Source organism: Cornus florida, unplaced genomic scaffold (genome assembly GCF_030987335.1).
Source record: "Cornus florida cultivar Cherokee Brave unplaced genomic scaffold, ASM3098733v1 CherokeeBrave_3.0.0_Hap2_Chr06, whole genome shotgun sequence".
NCBI classification, from domain to species: domain Eukaryota; kingdom Viridiplantae; phylum Streptophyta; class Magnoliopsida; order Cornales; family Cornaceae; genus Cornus; species Cornus florida.
The window spans coordinates 34522080-34545164 of record NW_026775576.1 but is presented as its reverse complement, the minus strand read 5'-3'; the positions used below and the strand labels follow the sequence as shown (position 1 = coordinate 34545164).

General features: G+C 40.6%; 1 protein-coding gene across 1 annotated transcript; it reads left to right on the top strand.

The window, feature by feature from the left end:
• Positions 1-9410: 9410 nt before the first annotated feature.
• On the top strand, positions 9411-13073 carry LOC132313936 (uncharacterized; the record flags this gene model as incomplete). The annotated part of the gene is made up of 3 exons (XM_059812874.1): positions 9411-10041; positions 12228-12379; positions 12624-13073. Coding segments are annotated over 3 exons (1233 nt in total), but the record flags the coding sequence as incomplete, so codon positions are not given.
• Between the last annotated feature and the right edge of the window lie 10012 nt (positions 13074-23085).

Below are 23085 nucleotides of genomic sequence, written 5' to 3'. Positions count from 1 at the left end.
GAGCGTCTAGCTCGGCGTGCGCACGGGCGTCCTGGCGGGCGTACAGCTACGGGCGCATTAGGGTTCAAACATGGCGCGCGTAGAAGGGCACTAGTGTGTGCGTCGGCTTGCACTTTGGCGTGCACCCGAGCGTGCGCATCGGCGTGCATGGCTTGGCACGCCGTGCACTCAGAGATATATATATATGGGTGCAGATTGGTGGACTTGGCTTGGACTAGGTTCATAAGGTTGACTCAGATGTGGCTAGAGCATAGACAACACAAAGTCATGGCTTGCGGTTACAAGAGGTGGTGGCTTAGTGGGCTCGGTCGGTTGGGGGGAGTTACTAGCACTTCCCACTCATCATGGGAAGTGGGGGAGTACTGAGTAACCTCCCAAACATGTGGCACAATTCTGAGAGGACCAACACACAGGCGGTTAAGGGTGGTTTCTTCCACTATGCAGAATGTAACTTCTTGTGGTTATGTGGCATGAGCAGAACATGCCAACAAGTCTAGTAGTTGGGCTTGTCAACTGCATTATAGTGCTGGCACATTTAGAGGGTGCCAGCACGACCCTAGGTGGATGGGGGTGTCATCTATCATCTTAGTGGGCAGTTATGGGCGGTTTTGAGAGTGGCCTATATAATGCTAAGGTGGGCTTTGTAGAGGGAACAGAGAGGAGGGTGTGAGCCTTGGTTGTTCCTTGTACAAACTCATATTCCTTTGTAATATGTTTAATATGAGCAAAGGTTGGGGCTTGTCCCTGTAAATTGTGTGTGCCTTTTTTACATTTCTATACTGTGTGTATTGTGTTGTTGTGTTGGCTGAGACTTGATGGTCCCAAGTGCCATTACAGAGGCAAAAATTCGTGGTGTAATTCAGCCCTGTAACACCAACCATAAGATCAAACTCAATTCTGAGATTAAAGAAAACAAGTTGCATTATATTGTGTATTAGTACAGAAGTATTATGAAAACTTGAAAGAATGTTAGAAGTCTTGAATTTTGTAGTAAAATGCTTGAGAGCATGTTTGGTAAAAGCTATATAATACATGGTGGTTTGCAAACAAAATATGCTTACAACAAGTGTATGATGAAGTAATTAAATGTCATGACAATTCTAAATGACTTGTGTTTACCGTGTAAAAATCGGTCAGTCGTGCCAGGATCTGCTGTAATTTCAAATAAGGATTTTCAAATAATATTTTAATAAAAAGTTGTTAGGATCAGTCGATTGAAAGTAAGCTGACCACTTCCAATGATAATAGCGTGTTAGAGATGAAATTACTATTGGGTGGGCGACGATAGTTGACGCCGATGGAGTAAGTTCCCGCAGAGGGCATTTGGAGATATTTCCTGCGGGTATGGGATGTGAACAGAAAAAAGCCGTTGCTGTAAGCAGAGTCTGACATGAGGATAGCGTGTGAAGGCGCGTGTTCATGGCTCCCAGGCCGTTGGTGATTCCGGCGCGTGTGAAATCGTGGGGACGCGGCTGATGAAGATTCGGCAGCGCTGAAACGGCATGTGACGAGAAGTTGTTTGGTTAGAAAGGTTTCCGTGTCGTTGCAACGATCCGTGACCAAGGAAACTTTGGCGGCCTCGCCGTTCTCACCTTTCACCGCGCCGGAGCTCGAGTCCATCGTCAAGTCTCTTACTCTCAACTCAGTTTGGAACCCATCCCGCTGTCACGCAACAGACCACCGGATTCTCTGCTCCGAAATTACCTGATTTAACTCCCTCAACATCGTCGCCAACTCTCTGGTAAACACCCGTGTGGTTAAACCCATACTCATCCATCATATCCGCCAAAGCCCACATCACAAACACCAAAACCATCATCGATCAAGTCCACTCACAGTCACCGTCGGCGACTCCCCCACAACTTCACGAACCAGCAATGAAACCGCTCCAAAACTTTTCTCCAAGCCTTTTGATCTGTCCCTTGAACGCATTAGGACTTGAACCGACTCCTCTTCTTTTGAACATTTTAAGAGAGAATCCTGAGTGTCAGGGAGGGCCACATACTTTGCAAAGGCCAAAGTCACTTTCATTTTCCTTTGTCACCAACTTCCAATGAGAAATTATTGTATGAACCAAGTCCACCATCTATTTTTGCTGAGTTGGTAGACTACACCAATCAATTGTTGACAGGTGTTATAAAAATTATTTTTTTATTTAATTTTCTCGCGCACAGATGAGTAAAGAGACAAAGAGAAACAAACTTCTTCTTTCTTCTTTGAGTTTCGTTCCCTATTTTTGTTGCCGCTGCCGTCGCTCCATCAAAGCCGAGCTCCGAGAAGCTCACAACCGAATCACCATGGATGTCGTCAAACAAATTCACAGACAATATACATTATAAACGAATGATGAGTAAGCTCAAAAATTATCCCCAAACTTTGAAGGTAGAAACTGTAACCTACACATGTTTACATAGGTGTGTGTGTGTGTGTGTGTGTGTATGTGTATAGAGAGAGAAAGAGATGAAGGGAGAGAGGGACAAGCCTTTTGCTAGCATCCTGGATTTGATTTTCATAAGCAAAATCTGAAAATCGAAGTCCATTAGCAAAAAAAGAAGATAAAACAAACTAACAAAATTTGATTGAGGCAGCACCACTCCAAGTCACAGCCGCCATTGCCGGCGAGCCTTCTTAGGTAATTGCATATTCCCTCCCCGTTCCAGTTCACCGTACTCCAAATTCGCCCATTTGACAGCAAACCAAACAATCTTCGAAGCCACCTACAGAGCGATGAAGATTCACATCGTCGATTTTGGGATCGGGCGATGGTGGAGCTAGACTATGAAGCCAATGATCGGCGTTAAACAGAGATCGGTGTTGGTGACAATAGGGGAAGACCCCAGTGAAGGCGACGATGGTAGCGGGAACATTGATAAGCACCGAATATTGCATATTCAAGCACCCTTATTTGCATTAGTTAAGTCCATCAGTGGTTTAATTGTATAAAGTATCTCCAATTCCGTGTTTTTGTGTATTTTCAGGTTTGTCTTCCAAAAGGAAATAAAATAGAAGCTTTTGAAAGCTTTTTGAAGAACAAGTCATTCCGGGTTTTTGCATCCGGAGATTTCCAAGAAGACTGCTAAAGTAGGTTCATGAAGTTCTTCCACAATGAAAGAGAGACGAATGATTCTCAATGGCCCAATGCCAAGATCAAAGTAGAACAAGGCTAAGGCAGAAGGAAAGAAAAATAGTGTCCAAAGGCATCTACGAGCGCTCACAGCTTTACTTACGAGCGCTCGTCCAGCATCCATAAGCAAATTAACGCACTACATAATGTCACACGAGCGCTCGTAGCACCCACGAGCACTCCAATTCGAGGCAGAATAGACCAAGGCATCTTCGAGCTCTCATACGTCATCTTCGAGCGCTCCAAATCGAGGCAGTAGGAATCTAAGCACTTACGAGCGCTCATAGCTCCACTTACGAGCGCTCGTCCACGCAGTCTCGAGCCAAGAAATTTTTCTAAGGTACCTACGAGCGCTTGTGCTGCGACTTACGAGCGCTCGTAGGAACATAGCAGACCCACTTGGTTCCTTGAACCTTTCAATTGGTTTCCCTCTTTTATGGGGTAGTTGGAAATATTCTTTTGGGGGTAGTAGCCTTGGTTTTTGAGGGGTTTGGTAGACATCTTGTCTACAAAAAAAGAGGTGGAGCTTGTATGAAGTGGATCACACATTTTGCAAGATTTCTAGAGAGAGAAATATTAGAAGAAAGATGTTTTGTGCGGCTAGAAGGGCTGAGCTTGAAAATGGAAGAAGTCTCAAAGCTTCCTCCTTCCTCTAGTGCATCCATGGGTAACTAAACCTTCATCTAGGGAGGTGATGAAGCCCCCTCCCTTATAAGCATGTTTAAGATTAATTTCTATTTTGGGGATAATAATGTATAATTTTGGTTTTTCCATGACCTAGAGCTTCTCATTTGTTGTAATGGATTCTAATGTCTATAAATGGTTATTTTAAGTTAATTGTTTTATCTTAGATGATTTCTTTTATTAACCATATTGCTTGTATTTTCATAGTGAAAATGAAAATAAGGTTGTGGAATGGTTTTAATGGCATGTTGATAGAGAGCCTTGATAGTCCATTGCTTAGGTAATCCCTTTGATGGTTTATGCTTGATTCTTAACTTCATGTGCTTTATCATTTTATTAAGGGCTTGATGATCTTTTGCTTAAGAGAGTATGCTTGATACTACACCCTAGTTTAGGTAGTTCAATTATATGAACTTTTGATGGATCATTCTTGTTTTTGATTTAATGAACTTCTTGACGATTATATGGCAATCATACGTTGCTATATAATTCTTGACCATTATATATATTGTCGATCCCCAATTTGGTTTTTGTCTAGCATGTGTATAGGGTTGAAGGTGGATTCACTTCCCTAGTCCCTTCTTTATTGTCTCTATCTCTTTACTTCCTAGCATTGTTGTTTTAGGCATTTTTCACTTCCTAACTCTAGTGACAACCCAACAAAACTCTATACCCATTCATCATTCTAAAAGTGATTCTAGACACCTTGGTTCCCATAAACTAGCAGTCCCAGTGGTTCGACTTAGCCGACCAATAGCTCAATTTTACAATGATTTGTGCTATTGCAAAGGTTAATGTATAATTGACAACCGATCATTTTTTGGCGCCGTTGCCAGGGACTGCAAACGGTTTTGCAACCGAGGTTTTAGGATTACCTTTGGTTTGATTGTTAATATTGTGTCTTGTGAATATTTTCTTGTGTGGTTTTGATCATTATGCATTTTAAGTGTTTGTGAGACTCTAGGTATTCAAGGTTTGCTGAAGAAAGCTAGTAAATTTGTATGTCTAGACGACTTCAGGTAAGTTTTCGAAGCTCTAGTTTCAAAGTTGTGAATATCTTGCATGTGTTTAGTTTAGATATAGTTAATTGTGAAGCCCTTGTTGAGGCTATTTATTGTTCTTTTCAATTGCAAAGCATCGGTCCTTATCGTGGCCATTTACATTTCTGTCTTGATAATTGAGGAGAAAGGGATCATCGTATGTGGAGTTGATCGTTTTATTGACTGTGCTATGTGTTGTTGATGTTTGGCCGTAGATCACTTTCCTTATCGACTCTTGATTCGCCAATTGACATAAATTCACTTGAAAGGACTCTTAGAAGAAACCTTAGGGAATCTGCTAATATAAGAGGAATTGAACTTGAATTTAACACAATGGCAGGTAATGAAGAAAATTTGGGGAATGAGGGAATTAATAATGATAGATCTAAAATTCCAAATGTGGTTCCCATGACTCTTAGGGACCACTTCATCCCTACAACCTATGCCTCTCCCTCTTGCATAGTGATGCCAAATATCGAGGCCGCTCAATATGAAATTAAATCTAGCACAATTCAGATGCTCCTATCTTTCCATGGCTTTGATAATGAGGATCCCTATAAGCACCTTGATGAATTCCTTGAAATTTGCTCTACCATCAAAATGAGAGGTTTTCCTGAGAATGCACTCCATCTGTGTCTATTTCCATTCTCCTTGAAAGATAAGTCAAAGTATTGGTTAAACTCCCTTGTCGCAAACTCCATCACTTCATGGGCCCAATTACAACAAGAATTTCTAAATAAATACTATCCGGTGAGTAAAACCAATCAAATAAGGCACTCCATTCTTAGCTTTTCTCAAATTGATGGAGAACAACTCCATGAAACTTGGGAAAGGTTACAAGATCTTCTTAGGAAATGCCCACACCATCTAATTCCAAAATGGCAATTACTGCAAGCCTTCTATGATGGTTTAACCGAACCACATAGACTCATGGTTGACTCTTCTTGTGGAGGGATGTCCATGTCTAAGAATGCGGATGAGGCTTGGACCTTGAGAATTTGAGTGAAAATTCACTACAACATACTTCTCGTAGGGCTCCGACCTCCACCATTGCAAAGAACACCAATCCTTGTCAACCAAAAACAATGAGGGAAGAATCTTCTCAAGTGGATGCCATAGCCCACAAATTTTATCAATTGATGGCGCCACATCTCTCCCCCTCTTTGTCTCAAAATTCGGCAAGTGCGGTTTGCGCATCATGTACTAGTCCTTTCCATCTCTCGGAAGATTGCCCCACACCAGAGCAATTTTCCAATCCCAATCAAAAGCAAGCAAATGCCATGTTCTCAAGGCCCGGAAATAATCCATATTCCAATACTTACAATCTAGGATGGAGAGATCATCCGAATTTTTTGTGGAGGCAACAAGCCCCACAAAATTCACAATTTCAAAATCAAGGGCAGCAAAATCAGCCCTCTTCTCAATTTCAAAATAGGCCTCGTCAAGCTACCGTCCCCCTTATAATCCAAATGTCTCTAATCAACCTCCTGTGTTCCCAACGGATGAGATTATGGCTGCAAATAAGCAAATGATGGAATCTCTAAATAAGCAAATGATGGAATCCAACAAGCAACTCTTGTCATCTTTGCAGCCCACTCTCCAAATGATTCATTCTCACACTCAGTCTATTGCTAAACTTGAGAATCAAGTGGGGCAAATAGCTACTTCAATGAACCAGCTCCTTCAAAGAGATAAAGGGAAGCTTCCCGCTCAACCATTTGAGATTCCTATAGGGATTCATGTGATTGACGAAACCCCTCCTCCGAGTTGGCCAACTCATGAACAAGTCTAAGCAATCACCACCCTTAGGAGTGGTCGAGTTGTTGACAACAAGGTTGATGGAAACAAGGATGACAAAAATTCTCTTTCAAAAAATCCAAATCCTAGCTCCTCTAATCCAAAAGTCACTCCACAAAATCTAAATTCTAGCACTAATGAAAATCCCAAACTTGTCAACCCAAATGTGGAGACGTCTTATGAGCCAAAGGCTCTGTTTCCTCAACGACTCCAAGAGTCGACACATTTTAGGAACAAGAATTGCAAAATTCAAGACATGTGGGAAGTTTTCAAACAAGTAAAGATCAACTTGCCTCTCTTGGATGCTATAAAGCAAATCCCTCCCTATGCAAAATTTCTCAAGGATTTGTGCACTCAAAAGCGCACTTCTAAAAATCATTTGCCAAAAAAGGTGAGATTAACTGAAAATGTGAGTGCAATCATTCAACACAATGCTCCTCCAAAGTATAAGGATCCGGGCGCCCCAACTATCTCGTGTGTCATTGGCAACAACAAGATAAAAAGGGCCCTCTTTGACTTAAGAGCTAGTGTAAATTTGATTCCATATTCAGTTTACTTACAGCTTGGGTTGGGACATCTAAAGCCAACCTCCGTGGTCTTACAGCTTGCCGATAGATCGGTCAAGCACCCACGAGGCATTCTTAAGGATGTCATTATCAAAGTGGACAAATTCTACTTCCCGGTAGACTTTGTGGTTCTTGACACGGAACCGGTCCATGACCCAAAGAAGCATATTCCCGTGATCCTCAGTAGGCCATTTTTAGCTACGGCTAACGCTTCAATTAATTGCCGAACCGGGGTGATGGATATCGCCTTTGGAAATATGCAAGTCAAACTCCACATATTCCATGTGACGCAACATCCTTCCGAAGAGGATGATTGTTTCCTCATCGATATAGTAGATGAAGTGGTCGAAGAATCTCTCCCCTTCATTCTAAGCAAAGATCCTTTGGAAACTTGCATGTCTCACTTTGACTTCTCAAACTTTGATATTGACCAATCAATCCAAGAAGTTAACTCTTTTCTTGACATTAATGCTATCCTGAATTGTCCTTCTTGGAAGGTGCCAAAAGAACCACTTCCTCAGCTTTCCACTACTCCTCTGGTCCCTTCCTTGAAATCTCCACCACAACTTGAGTTAAAGCTGCTCCCGGCCCACCTTAAGTATGTGTTTCTTGGTGCGAGTAAAACTCTTCCAGTCATCATTGCTTCTGACCTTTTAAAGGATCAAGAAACTAGCCTTTAAGCGGTGTTATAAGAGCACAAAGAAGCTATTGGCTGGGCAGTGGCTGATTTGAAAGGAATCAACCCTTCTATTTGTATGCATCGCACCCATATGGAGGATAACGCTAAACCTTCTAGAGAGGTGCAGCGCAGGTTGAATCCCAACATGAAGGAAGTGGTCATGAAAGAAGTGATCAAACTTTTGGATGCGGGAATCATCTACCCCATCTCTGATAGCAAGTGGGTGAGTCCCACTCAAGTTGTTCCCAAGAAATCCAGCCTCACCGTCATTGAAAATTCTGCGGGAGAGCTCGTGCCACAACGCACCACCACCGGGTGGCGTGTGTGCATTGACTACCGGAAACTTAACTCTACGACTAGGAAGGATCATTTTCCACTTCCATTCATTGATCAAATCCTAGAGAGGTTAGCCGGCCAAAGCTTCTATTATTTTCTTGATGGTTATTCCGGCTATAACCAAGTGGCAATTGATCCACAAAATCAAGAGAAGACCACATTCACATGCCCCTTCGAAGCCTTTGCTTATAAACGCATGCCTTTTGGGCTATGCAATGCACCGGCCACGTTCCAAATATGCATGATGTCCATATTTTCGGATATGGTTGAAAAATTCTTAGAGGTGTTCATGGACGATTTTTCCGTATTTGGATCCTCCTTTGACTTATGTCTCCACAATCTATCTCTTGTACTTCAAAGGTGCAAGGAAACAAATCTCATTCTAAGTTGGGAGAAAAGTCACTTTATAGTCCAAGAAGGCATTGTTTTAGGACATGTCATTTCAAAAAGGGGGATTGAGGTTGACAAAGCCAAAGTTGAGTTAATCTCTAACCTCCCTCCTCCAAACTTGGTCCATCAAATCCGTTCCTTCCTTGGACATGCCGGTTTCTATCGTCACTTCATCAAAGATTTTAGCAAAATCTCTCAGCCCTTGTCTAATCTTCTTGCCAAGGACGTTCCGTTCAATTTTGATGAAGCTTGTATGGAAGCTTTCGTGAAACTTCGCACTCAATTGGTCTCTTCCATTCCAGATTATGTGTGATGCATCCGATTATGCATTGGGTGCGGTTCTGGGCCAGCATGTAGATAAGCTTCCGCATGCTATCTATTATGCTAGCAAGACTCTCTCCGATGCTCAGTTAAATTACACCACCACTGAAAAAGAATTGCTAGCTGTGATGTATGCCTTGGATAAATTCCGTTCCTATCTTCTTGGATCCAAGGTCATTGTCTTTTCGGATCATGCCGCTCTTAGGCATTTGCTCGCGAAAAAAGAGACCAAACCCCACCTAATTTGATGGATACTCTTACTTCAAGAGTTTCACATTGAGATCTGGGATAAGAAGGGGGCAGACAATGTTATTGCAGACCATCTCTCTTGTCTACTTATTGAGAAATCCTCTGAATTTGCTGTAATTTGAGATTCCTTTCCGGATGAGCAACTATTTCAGATTTCCCATTCAAATCTCCCATGGTTTGCGAATATTGTCAACTACCTAGCGGTAGGCAAAATTCCCTCCAATTGGTCAAAACAAGAGAAAGACCGGTTCTTCTCCCAAGTTAAGCATTTCTTTTGGGAAGATCCGGAATTGTTCAAGTATTGGCCGGATCAAATCATCCGGAGATGCGTTCCCGACAATGAAACCACAAGTGTCTTAAATTTCTGCCACACTCTTGCTTGTGGGGAACACTTTAGTGCCAAAAAGACCGCTGACAAAGTCCTTCAAAGTGGATTTTATTGGCCATCCTTGTTTCGGGATGCTTACAATTTCTATAAATCTTGTGAGCGTTGTCAAAAGCTCAAATCCATATCTAGGAGAGACATGATGCCCCTCACTCCCATCCTAATTATTAAAATTTTTGATGTGTGGGGGATCGACTTCATGGGACCATTTCCATCTTCTTATGGCTATAAGTATATCCTTGTAGCGGTGGATTATGTTTCTAAGTGGGTTGAAGCCGAGGCTACCAAACCCAATGATCATAAAGTTGTGATCAAATTCATTCAATCCAATATGTTTAGTTATTTTGGTACACCCCGAGCAATCATCAGTGACGGTGGATCTCATTTCCGAAATCGTTATTTTAAATCCGTCCTCTCCAAGTACTCCATCATTCATAAAGTTGCCACACCTTACCATCCTCAAACGAGTGGTCAAATGGAAGTATCTAATAGGGAGATTAAGCATATCTTGGAAAAAACGGTTCGACCGGACCGCAAAGATTAGTCATTGAGACTAAACGATGTGCTTTAGGCTTACCGGACAGCTTATAAGACACCAATTGGCATGTCACCATATCGACTTGTCTTTGGCAAAGCCTTTCATCTTCCAGTCGAACTAGAGCACCGTGCTTATTGGGCCATAAAAAGGCTCAACTTTGATCTCAAACAAGCCGGCTCTACTCGCAAATTATAGCTCAATGAGCTTGAGGAACTTCGCAATGATGCGTATGAAAGTGCCAAAATCTATAAGGCAAAGACTAAAACTTTTCATGACAAATACATTGTCAAAAAGTCTTTTGCCCCTGGACAAAAAGTTTGGCTTTTCAATTCTAGATTGTGACTCTTTCCCGGCAAACTCCGTTCATGGTAGGATGGTCCATATGTCATCACATCCATCTTTCCTCATGGTGCAGTCGAACTCCAAGATCCCATCGATGGATCTCTCTCTACGGTTAATGGCCAATGGCTTAAGCCTTATGTTGATGGCTTAGTCCCAATCTGAAAAGTTGAGAAAGTCCTATTAACGGACCCAATTTATGAGGACTAATGCGCCATGCAAAGCCTAGTTCATCTAGCTATTGATATTAAATTTAGCCTTCTTGGGAAACAATTCTTTCAACTTCCAAGCTTCCCTCTTCTAAAAATCCCTGAGCCGTGAATTTTTCAAAAATTCGCTAAGGAAAGCCAAGCATTTGAACTCCTTTATTAGGCTTTCTTAGGCATTCTGCGACTCTCGCTCCGATAGTTTTCGAGCTCACTCTGGCAATTTTCTCGAACTTTAGACTTGGCACTCTTGCAAATGACCTTCTATTTTCGATGCGACGGTCTTTCGAGGTCTCCTAGGTTCATAAGAGCACTTAAGTTCTGCATTGGCAAACTCTCTGACCCCGTTACCAATTCTGTTCAGCAAAGATTGAAAATCAAGTACTCATGGGGTTTAGAAAAGTTGTGCAAGGCAAGAACGAGCGCTCGTAATTACCTCTTCGAGCGCTCGTAAGTCCCACAATACTCACTGCCGAGTTTTCGAGTGCTCGTAACCTCATCAACAAGCGCTCGTTAACCCAATTCTACTCACTGCCGCATTTCGAGTGCTCATCCAGGAAGACGAGCGCTCATGCATTGAAGTCATTGCCTTCTCGTCTATCTCAGTGTAATCACGAGCGCTCGTGATGTCGTCTTCGAGCGCTCGTTGTTTCCGCAAAACTCACTGTGCCATTTTCGAGCGCTCGTGCATTGAAGCTCCATTTTCCATACCCTACTGTCCTGTTTACGAGCGTTCGTGCTTGTCTCTTCGAGCGCTCGTGCTGTTCCCCATCCCTTAAAACCGACCCTCTCTCTCCCACTTATTCATATTCCCAAATTCATTCCTCCTTCCCCCACGACCCCCCCTTGCATGCACTCTCCATAACTCCCCCAACCCGTCCTCTTCCTCATTCATGCACCCCTCTCCTATAAATACCCAACCCCTTCCACCCTCCCTCCTCATCTCTTTCAAACTTCTCTCCTTCTTCTTCTAAGGTATGTTCTCTTCCTCTCTCGTTCTTTCTTTTTCTTTTCTTCTTACCTTTCATATTGAGGAGTGTGGGCTTTGCCATTTTGGAGGATTGGGTGTTGTTGTTGATGTTACTATTGCTTAGAGTGCATCTTTGTACAAAATTTTTGGGTTTTCTCCTCCATTCATACCCTTCTTACCTTTTCCTCTTATTTGTGCAGACCAGGTGTTCGCTGAAATTCCCCATCCACATCTCCATCTCCAAATGGCTCATGGGGAATCATCTCGCCGTCCTAGCCCTCTACGGATGCTCCTCCTATTGTTCGAGAGCAACCACGGGCTCCTTGGCTCACCAAACAGCTTAACTATGAGCTCCTTTTCCAACTTGAGGGTGTCTTTGCCGCTCTTCCTACGTCCTCTTAGGCTGTCACTAAATTAACCAACCGGAGCCTCCAGGGCAATTGCAAATCGGTTGCCAAGGTTGCCTACCCCCGCGTGGTGCGCCTCTTTACCAAAATCTCACTTACCCAGAAGAGTTGCCCAATACTCTCGCTACCTTAATAGACGGCACTCTCTATTCATTCACTATTGAGGACATTGTGACTGTATCTGGTTGTCCTCTAGAGTGCCCCAATGATCTTTTGGATATTATGGGTTATCCATTGTACGAGCCAAGTGATGATCTGACTGTAGAGCAAGTTGTTGCCGCCATTTGCAATGTTGCTGACCCTCATCGACCCCGCAGTTACACTCTCAAATCCACTCTCCCCAAGCAGGTTTGGTTTCTTGATTCAGTTCTTAAGCATAATGTGTGCCCTTTGGTACACAGCACTGAGCGTCACGGATTGATGTTAAATGCTTTGTATGCCCTGGACCAAGGCTTTTGGATTTCTATTCCGGAGTTTATTTGGAATCAGTTCATGAGGTTTTGGGACGAATGCATAAATTTGAGGCATCAAAGAGCCCAAACCTAGGCTTTACCATTCCCATTTTTCATTACCAAGCTCCTGAAACACAAAGGCTTCATCATTCCTCCCCGTGAAGAGAAGGACAAAAAAGATTCAGGCTTTTTCTATCAAGCGATGGAATAATGTGCTCGGCCATCTCCCACCCAATCCAGCCATTGCTACTCTGCCACCACGAGAACCATCTCCTCCCATCCAAGAGGATGATCCTATAGCCGAAGATTTTGATTGGGAGGAGCCACCTGTTGCACCTCAGCATGATCATGCTTTTATTCGGGCTAGCATTGTTGGTATCCATGCTCGGATGGATAACTTTGAAAGTGCCCTAGCTGACTATAATAGGGCTGTGCAGGAAGATTACCTTGTTGCAGTAGAGGACCGTCTTGTTGCTGCAGAGGACCGTCTTGCTGCGGCGGAGGAGCGTCGGGTGGCTCAAGCCGAGATGAGTGAAACTCGATCCCTCCTCACTACACTCCTTACCCGTCTTCCTCCTGCCCTTAGCTAGCTTGCCCCGTTCTTGTCTCTGTTCTATATTCTGCATTTTATGGTTATTTATATTTCTAGGTTTTTTTTTTTTTTTTTTTGTGTTGTTTTTGTGGATCTTTGGGAAACTACCTTTTGTTCTACCTTGTTAGGTTAGCCATTTTGGTGTTTCATTACCAATAGTAAACATGTCAACCTCATTTTCAATGGAAATTCCTGTTTTTATTTTTCTTCCTAGCTACTTATCTATATTGCATGTTTCATTGTTATTTCTGTCCTTTGTATCTTCTCCCATCTATTTCTCTCAGTGTTCCCTTTGCAGGTTGTACATTCCAAGTTTGGGGGCGTGACTTTTGGACTTCTCATGGTGACTTCTTGTCACAGCGCCACCTATTGTCCTCCACTTGGTATTATTGCTCTTTGTACCTTCTTTTCATTTCCCTTTTCATTCCTTGTCTTCTCCTATTGAGGACAATGTGACATTCAAGTTTGGGGGTGCATTATTGCATTTGTGGTATTACATTTTTGGTTGCATGTTTAATTTGATTCATTTAAGTTAATAAAAATAATTTTTAGGAAGCAATGATCTTGTAATCTTGAAAATTGTTGAAGATTGAAGCATGTGTTTAATACTTTATGTATAGAGACAAATGACAGTTTTTGAAAATAAAGGAAATTCTGAAATGATCATGTTGATTCAAACTGGTTTGTATAAATGCTTCAATTAGATTTTCGTCGGATTTCATACTCTTTTATGCTTCACATTGCACAAATGTGCACCGGAAACTCAATTGTGAGGCATGCAACCTGATTGACCTTGACCTTTACTCAGTTGATTTGATTTGATGACCCTAATGAATAGATATCTTTGGCATGATAACTATCTAACTAAAAAAAAAAAAAAAGATAATGGCCCTAGGAGTGTCTTTACACTTAGCACCCTAAAGCCGTCCGATTTGGGAGTTGCTGGCCTAACACTTGCTACATGGGTTAGTTAGAAAGCTTAAAGGACTTAGGCATTGCACAGTCATTCATAAAAAATAAAAATAAATAAATAAATATGGTTCGTTGGAGTTCGAAGCCTTGCCAATTTAAGTTATTAAGCCCTATGAGTGTTTTTACACTTAGCACCCTATATTGGGAATCCGGTTCACTTTCACTAAAGCTAGAGTTGATTTCTATTTAAGAGATGACAATTGAATTATTTATATAGACTATGATGTTGATGCATGAGAGTTAAAATGTGTTTAGCCATTCTTTGTATCAAGGCTTCATATACACACGGTAGTCTTTATGATGATTCCATCTCCAATATTCTCTATATTCAAGTTATAGTTGAGCTATGCATTTTATTGCACCATAGTTGATATTTTTGGGTAGCATTCCAATGGTTGTCATTTCATTGAGTGCTTCATTTTGGTTTTGCTATGGGACTAGCAAAATGTAAGTATGGGGGTGTGATAAGCACCGAATATTGCATATTCAAGCGCCCTTATTTGCATTAGTTAAGTCCATCAGTGGTTTAATTGTATAGATTATCTCTAATTCCGTGTTTTTGTGTATTTTCAGGTTTGTCTTCCAAAAGGAAATAAAATGGAAGCTTTTGAAAGCTTTTTGAAAAACAAGTCATTCTGGGTTTTTGTATCCGGAGATTTCCAAGAAGAATCTGCTAAAGTAGGTTCATGAAGTTCTTCCACAATGAAAGAGGGGCGAATGATTCTCAATGGCCCAATGCCAAGATCAAAGTACAACAAGGCCAAGGCAGAAGGAAAGAAAAATAGTGTCCAAAGGCATCTACGAACGCTCGCAGCTTTACTTACGAGCGCTCGTCCGGCATCCATGAGCAAATTGGTGCACTACACAATGTCACACGAGCGCTCATAGCACCTACGAGCGCTCCAATTCGAGGCAGAATAGACCAAGGCATCTTCGAGCGCTCCTACGTCATCTTCGAGCACTCCAAATCAAGGCAGTAGGAATCTAAGCACTTACGAGTGCTCGTAGCTCCACTTACGAGCGCTCGTCCATGAAGTCTCGAGTCAAGAAAATTTTCTAAGGTACCTACGAGCGCTCGTGCTGCGACTTACGAGCGCTCGTAGGAACATGGCAGACCCACTTAGTTCCTTGAACCTTTCAATTGGTTTCCCTCTTTTATGGGGTAGTTGGAAATGTTCTTTTGGGGGGTAGTAGCCTCAGTTTTTGAGGGGTTTGGTAGACATCTTGTCTACAAAAGAAGAGGTGGAGCTTGTATGAAGTGGATCACACATTTTGCAAGATTTCTAAAGAGAGAAATATTAGAAGATATTGGTTTTATGTGGCTAGAAGGGCTGAGCTCGAAAATGGAAGAAGTCTCAAAGCTTCCTCCTTCCTCTAGTGCATCCATGGGTAACTAAACCTTCATCTAGGGAGGTGATGAAGCCCCCTCCCTTATAAGCATGTTCTAGATTAATTTCTATTTTGGGGATAATAATGTATAATTTTGGTCTTTTCATGACCTAGAGCTTCTTATTTATTGTAATCGATTCTAATGTCTATAAATGGTTATTTTAAGTTAATTGTCTTGTCTTAGATGATTTCTTTTAGTAACCATATTGCTTGTATTTTCATAGTGACAATGAAAATAAGTTTGTGGAATGGTTTTAATGGCATGTTGATTGAGAGCCTTGATAGTCCATTGCTTAGGTAATCCCTTTGATGGTTTATGCTTGATTCCTAACTTCATGTGCTTTATCATTTGATTAAAGGCTTGATGATCTTTTACTTAAGAGAGTATACTTGATACTACACCCTAGTTTAGGTAGTTCAATTATATGAACTTTGGATAGATCATTCTTGTTTTTTATTTAATGAACTTCTTGACGATTATATGGCAATAATATGTTGCTATATAATTCTTGACCATTATATATATTGTCTATCCCCAATTTGGTTTTTGTCTAGCATGTGTATAGGGTTGAAGGTGGATTCACTTCCCTAGTCCCTTCTTTATTGTCTCTATCTCTTTACTTCCCAGCATTGTTGTTTTAGGCATTTTTCACTTCCTAATTCTAATGACAACCCAACAAAACTCTATACCCCTTCATCATTCTAAAAGTGATTCTAGACACCTTGGTTGCTATAAACTAGCAGTCCCAGTGGTTCGACTTAGCCAACCAATAGCTCTATTTTACAATGATTTGTGCTATTGCAAAGGTTGATGTATAATTGACTATCGATCAAACATCGGGCAGAGGATAATGGAGTGCTCTTCGTTCCGTTCCGACTAACGGAACAGCCATGACCAACTTCATAACTGCTGTCGATGAGACGCTACATTCTAGAGCTCTCCGCCACGATTCTGCCGCCGCCGACGACGTCCATGGTTCGGCTGTGAGCTTCTCGGAGCTCAGCTTTGATGGGGCAACTGCAGCGGCAACAAAAGTAGAAAACTAAACCCAAAGAAGAGAGAGAAAAAGTCTCTTTCTCTCCGTCTCTTCACTCATCTGTGCGCTTGCAAATTAAATAAAAAAATAATTTTTTACTACACCTGTCAACAATTGATTGGTGTAGTCAACCAACTCAGCAAAATGAGATGGTGGACTTGGTTCATACAATAATTTCTCGGTATGTAGGGGTGCTCTTGGAGAAATTATTGTATGAACCAGGTCCACCATCCCATTTTGCTAATTTGGTGGACTACACCAATCAATTGTTGACAGGTGTAATAAAAATTATTTTTTTATTTAATTTGCCAGCCACACAGATAAGTGAAGAGACGGAGAGAAATAAACTTTTTCTCTCTCTTCTTTGGGTTTTGTTGCCACTGCCGTCGCTTTATCAAAGCCGAGCTCCAAGAAGCTCACAGCCGAACCACCATGGTCGTCGTCAAACAAAATCACAAACAATATACATTAGAAACGAATGATGAGTAAGCTCAAAAATTATCCCCAAACTTTGAAGGAAGAAACTGTAACCTACACACGTTTACATACGTGTATATATATAAAGAGGGAGGGAGAGAGGGACAGGTCTTTTGCTAGCATCCTGGATTTGATTTCATAAGCAAAATCTGAAAATCAAAGTCCATTAGCACATAAAGAAGATAAAACAAACAAACAAAATTTGATTGAGCCAACACCACTCCGAGTCACAGCCGCCATCGCCGGCAAGCCTTCTGTAATGACCCGGCCGATTTCCTTCCTTTCCTTTTCTCAAATTTTCACGGATATTTTTTTCCGTTGATCTTTTCCTTTTTGAGTTCAGTTTCTCGTCACTTAGTGTCATCTTGAGTGCTCGGGGATGGTTTCCGAGACTCTTTTCCTTAGATTGACGACTTCCTTTGAGGACCAAGTCATTTTCATATTTTCACTTTTGTGACACTATTCACTTTCGTCTTTTTCTCGGTTGTTACTTTGTTGGCATAACCTCACCTTTTGTGTTCAGATTCGATTCCGGTTTTGCATGCATCCACGATATTTAAATTCCATACTATGTGTATTTACACTTTTGTAGAAAAGCATGCTAAGTGCTTACTTTTCTTGTAAAGGGTATAGATGTATGACCATTTTGTAATTTTCCAAACTTTAGGGGTTTTGTGTAATTACTGTAAAGTAATTATTTTTCGTCTTAGGGACCATTTTGCAATTTAATTTGGATGATATTTTCAAAAAGGATTTTTTTGCAATTTTTAGAAAGTGTGACAAGTGTCACACTCTCATTGGTCCACTTGTTGACATGTGTGTGGAAATACTTTAAGGCCTTGGATGAGGACATGTGGAGGGTGGAGATTTAACCACTTGTTGGCCTAGGATTGGTGCACTTGTTGGCTTGGATGGTTGACAAGTGTAAGCTTGAGATTTAACCTAGGATGGAGCCTTGGATTTGTGACAAGTGTAGGCTCACAATTTGATCTTGCATTAGTGTGTGTGTGAGAGGTAGTGTAAGAGCACATAGTGAGTGGAGGATCTCTATCCCCTCCACTCACATTTCATCTTTATCATTTTTCATTTCCTCCCTCTTTTGTAAAGAAAACCCTAGCCTCCATGGATGGAGCCTAAAGCCTTAAGCTTTGACCTTGATTTTTGAGAGCCTTCCATTGATTTCCAAGCTTGAACTTGGGAATACATTTTGTTCCCCTCATCTTCCTCTTCATAACCCTAGAAGGGTTTGCCATTTTGTGTTGATTTTGCCTTGGATCTAGAGAGACACTTCTCTAGTGAGGTAGGGAAAGTTATAGGGTTATATGTTTGTTGTCTTGCATGTTTTTGATGCTTATACAACTTGTATGCATGTAGTGTATTAATTTGAGAAATTATGATTAATGGTAGTTTGCTTATAACTCATTTTAGACTTGGCAAATGGCATGGCCATGAGTTAATCTTTGATATATATTAATTTGGGTTGATTTAGATGAGTTTTCAAATCTAGAGATTAAATGGATTTAATTTGGTTTAAATTCTAGTAAATTGTGTTTTGCTTGTAATCCATCTTAGACTAGATATATGGTATGACTATGACTTAATGCTTGATATAAATTAATTTGAGATCATTTTGACAACTTTTGAAATCTAGAGATTTAATTGATTTAAATTAATTAAATTCTATTTGATGATATCTTGCTTGTCTTGCACTTTTGATTTGATATATGTAAAGACCATGGTATGTTGCTTAACATTTATTAATTTGAGGTTATTTGAAATCTAGAGAATTTAATCACCTTGTTTAATTAAATTCTATCAAATGGTTCCATGGATCTATTGGTATTTTAGAAGTTGTTTCTGTATTCAAATCATAGACTTGAACTTGTTATGTATTCACTTGATTATGTTTTGAGCATTGGATGACTTTGTTGTTATATTTATATTCATGAGACCATGTTTTCTTTATAGAATATATTGATGCCATGTGTAGTGAATTGCACACTTTATAATTGACATTATGTATGTCATTTTAGAATTGAAACTCTAAGGCATGGATTGTGTGGTTTCAACCTACTTGTGCATGGAAGGTGTTTTCATGCATTATATAAGTTATGTATAAGTTGTGAACTTATTTGGTTTAATTTTGGAATCTTGGAACATTGTTGAGTTGAGATGGCTAGGGTTTGGCTCTAGTACGGGGACGTGAGTCCTCTAAGTCATTGAGATAGTGCGCACTTAGGGTGGTCTTCCCTGCGGGTTAGTGCCCGGAATAACCATTGAGGTCTCGGTAGAATTCCGAGCTTAGATGTCCAAGTCTTCCATTATTTGTTTTTGCATTCAATTCCAAGTTAACAATCATGTTTATATTGTAACTTGTGGTTTTGGTTATTGGCGATTTTGATGTTGTTAAGTACATCTATGTTTATGATTTTAATGAATCATTTTGATGTTGTTAAGTACATCCATACTAAATTGATATATTTAGTTGATTTCACACTCTTAGATTTCTAGTTGATAACCTATGTCTTGATGTGTGGTATTAGATATTCTAATTATGCTAAATTGTTATATTTAGTTGATGTTGCATTTTAGACTTCAAGTTGATTACCTTGAGAATCTATATGTTGTTGCTTTGTGTAAGCATGCTCCTATGTTGTTGCTTTGTGTAAGCATGACCCTATGTTGCTAAAATTGCATGAATGAGGTGATTGATGCTAGAAATGATCCTAGGTAGCTAGGATGCTCCTTGAGTCTGACCTTTGACATAGACGTTAGGTGGAATGAACCACAATAATTAAATCATGCAAACTTATAAAACGTAGGTCGATGCATGCTCATTTCCTATGAGTAGCTTTATGTTACTCACCCCTACGATACTGGGCATACTTCAGGTACAAGAATCAAGGTTGTGATTCTCGTCATGCTTGGATGATTGGTGGATTTGAAGATTTTCATTTCTTGTAAAGGTTGGCTTGAAAAGCCATTTGTAACCTTATATGTCAAAATATGTATATTTGAATTTAAACATGTAATGTGTACATGAGTGCACTCCTTACAATGTATTTGACATGTATAAGATGAGGCCGGAGACCAATGACATGTATTTGTATCCTATGTAGTTTTGACTTTATGGTATATTATGAAAATATTGAAAAAAATGTCAAGTTATTGCCTCACTATATTTGCATCGGTCGTTTCCGGGAGCCGCGGACCATTCCCGCATGCTCAAAATCACTTATTACGTTTGCGTGCATATTCGTTTCAGCCTAGAAGTGTATTTGGAGTCAAAAGTATGTTTGGTGCAAACTTACATTTTTTGCTGTTTTGAGCCTAAATTGAGCATAAGGGCATTTTGGGGTTTTCACTTGAAAATAAAGTTTTCTTTTGGCATGGTTGGCTAGAAAACATGATTTTAAGGGTAGTTTCTTCTTTGTGTTTTTCTCAAAAAGGCCCAGAAAGTCCTCAAAATTACATTTCAAGTCAGCATTTCACGAGCAGCCTACAGGAGTTCGAGCGCTCTAAATAGGGAGTTCGAGCACTCGAACTTTGGGCAGATTTCTTAGGGCAATTTTCGAGCGCTCGAAGTCCTTGTTCGAGCACTCGAAGTACTGTTCACGGGTGTGTGTGTCTTGGTTCAGCACTGCACCTCCGACTTCAAATCATTATAACTTCTTTGTTTTAACTCTGAATTGGTCCGTTCTTGAGTCTAAATTGATCACGTCGAAATAAGATTTCCAATGGTACTAATTAGAGCTTTAGATTCTTCTTGTACCTCAAGTTATTCAAGTTTTAGTAAGATAGTGTCTGTTTTTGGTTCGAACCAGGATAGGGTATCCCTTCCTTCGACTTCAGAACTTGATATCTTTGTCGTCCGGACTCCGAATCAAGCGATTATTGAATCTATCCTTATTAATTTTTTGTTGTCTTTCCAATGGTGTGCACGGTGGTACCCATTTCAGGGTGGAATGACCATTTTGCCCCTAGGTTCATTCTTTTCCGTTTTTGAAACGTTGCTTCCGCATTTTATTCCTTTGGGTTTCGTGACCTCGTTGAGGGTCACATTGGTGTCTTAGAGGAGTGTTGTATCTCTAGAGACCATTGTTCTATCTTTTGCTTCCGCATTTTGGATCCGTTTTGGGTCATCACACGACACACTGGGTTGAAAAATCCAGGGTCGTCACAGGTGGTATCAGAGCTCCTAGGTTTGAATACCTTGGACCACGGGTTTTGGGTGTATATCATGCTTATGTTGCCATGCTCTATATGTTTATATGCTTCATGATAACATGTTTTGGTTTGATAACATGTTTATATGCTTATGTGCTTATGTGGTATATGTAGTATACCGTTTGTTTAAGCATGATTTTATTCTAATGTAAAGAGCATGACATGTGATGTGTGCTAGATTAGAATTGTATATGCATTATTGTGTTGCATATTTGGCAGGACTTGGGATTAGTCATTGGATGTTTGAGTTGAGCTTGAGTTGTTTGGTGAGTTTTCACTTAGTACGATGGTTGGTGAAATTGGTTTCATTTTGGCATTCTTCCTTGAGGTTGTTGGTGATTGTCCACATGGTTTTATGGTAGTATAGGTTGTTGTCAACCTAGCATTGGTTTGAGGTAGGTGGTGAGACACATTTTGTTTAGGCTCTCGTGAGGTGAGTCCTTTGCATTGCCATGGTGCTGGATTATTAGTTTTGGGCCATGATGAGGTCATGGACCTCTTAGGATCCTTAATTGTTTTGGAAGGTTCCTTTGATATTGCAATTTCCGTGGGCGGGTGCATGGCACTGTCATGCTACCGTACTGGCTAGCTACAAGTGCAGTTCGGATGGAATCAATGTTGGTTTTGTTGTGATAGGTGTTGTCCTTTTGGTTGGTGATGAATTGAGTTTTGTTTTGGGCGTCCGGTGCTGAGACGGTGATTGATGGTCATTTTGAGGACGATTTTGGAGATTGAATTGGTTGTCTGATTGTACGGCTAAAGTAGCAATTTTATTTGAGTTCTCTTTGTGTGATGATGCTTTTGGGATCGAGTCGATTGATCGATGTTTTGGATTGGTGAGAGCATTGCATTGTTAGTGTCATTTATAGTGTCACCTCTAGATTCGGCATTGGATTGTTCTTTTTCTCTCTATTGTCCTTTTTCTCTCTATTTTTATTTCTCTTTCTTATCTCTCCACTTCGGCTCCTCCTTATCATTTGGTGCAAATATATATATATATATATATAATAAAACAAACCAAATCAATTATCGTGGGACCCGCAAAAATCATAAATTCAATCTTCCTTTATCACCAAACAAAACCCATGTGACCAACCCACTGCATTCCACTTTCAGCTGCTACCACTTGCTTCCTCATTTGACAATATACACACACGCACACACACACACACACACACACACACACACACACAATAAGATCAAACCATTACTTATCATACTACCATTTCCAAGTTTCCTTCTCTTATTTCGGCTGCCTACTGCTACTTCCCTTCCATTAAATTCGCACATGCTCCATCAGATACAACAAATACATATATAAAATATGTAACAAAATTATAAAATGAAGTCTCTAATTTAAATTAAATAATCAATTTTAACAACTAAAAATTATAAAAATTCGGGTTATCACAATCTCCACCACTTAAAAAGAATTTCGTCCTCGAAATTCAGATCTAACAGTCCGTATACCCGAAAACACCAATAATCATAAAACCAAATCCATAAATCCTTAACCCAGGCGATGTGAAATATAGTGATACGTAGGACGTTGTGGTAGCTGATAGTGCTAGTCACCCGCCCACACACTCCGTAACCGTTGTGGTAGCTAGTCGATGCGTCACCCGCCCACCCACTAAAAAAAACAATAACAAATCTGGGCTAATTGCCCAACCATACTAACCAACCATCACAGTAGCTGCCGGTGAACGCCATCCGCCCACACACACCCAACTACTAGTGGCAGCTCACTAGTGCTATACACTCGCCCACTCACACCCATCTACATCGTCAGTACACTCACACTTCCAGTTGGGTACAAGCTCTAATACCATTTTGTCACGACCTAGATTTTCTAAGAAAATGCTCGATTTATACAACTCAAATACATCAAAATACACCCAGGATTTC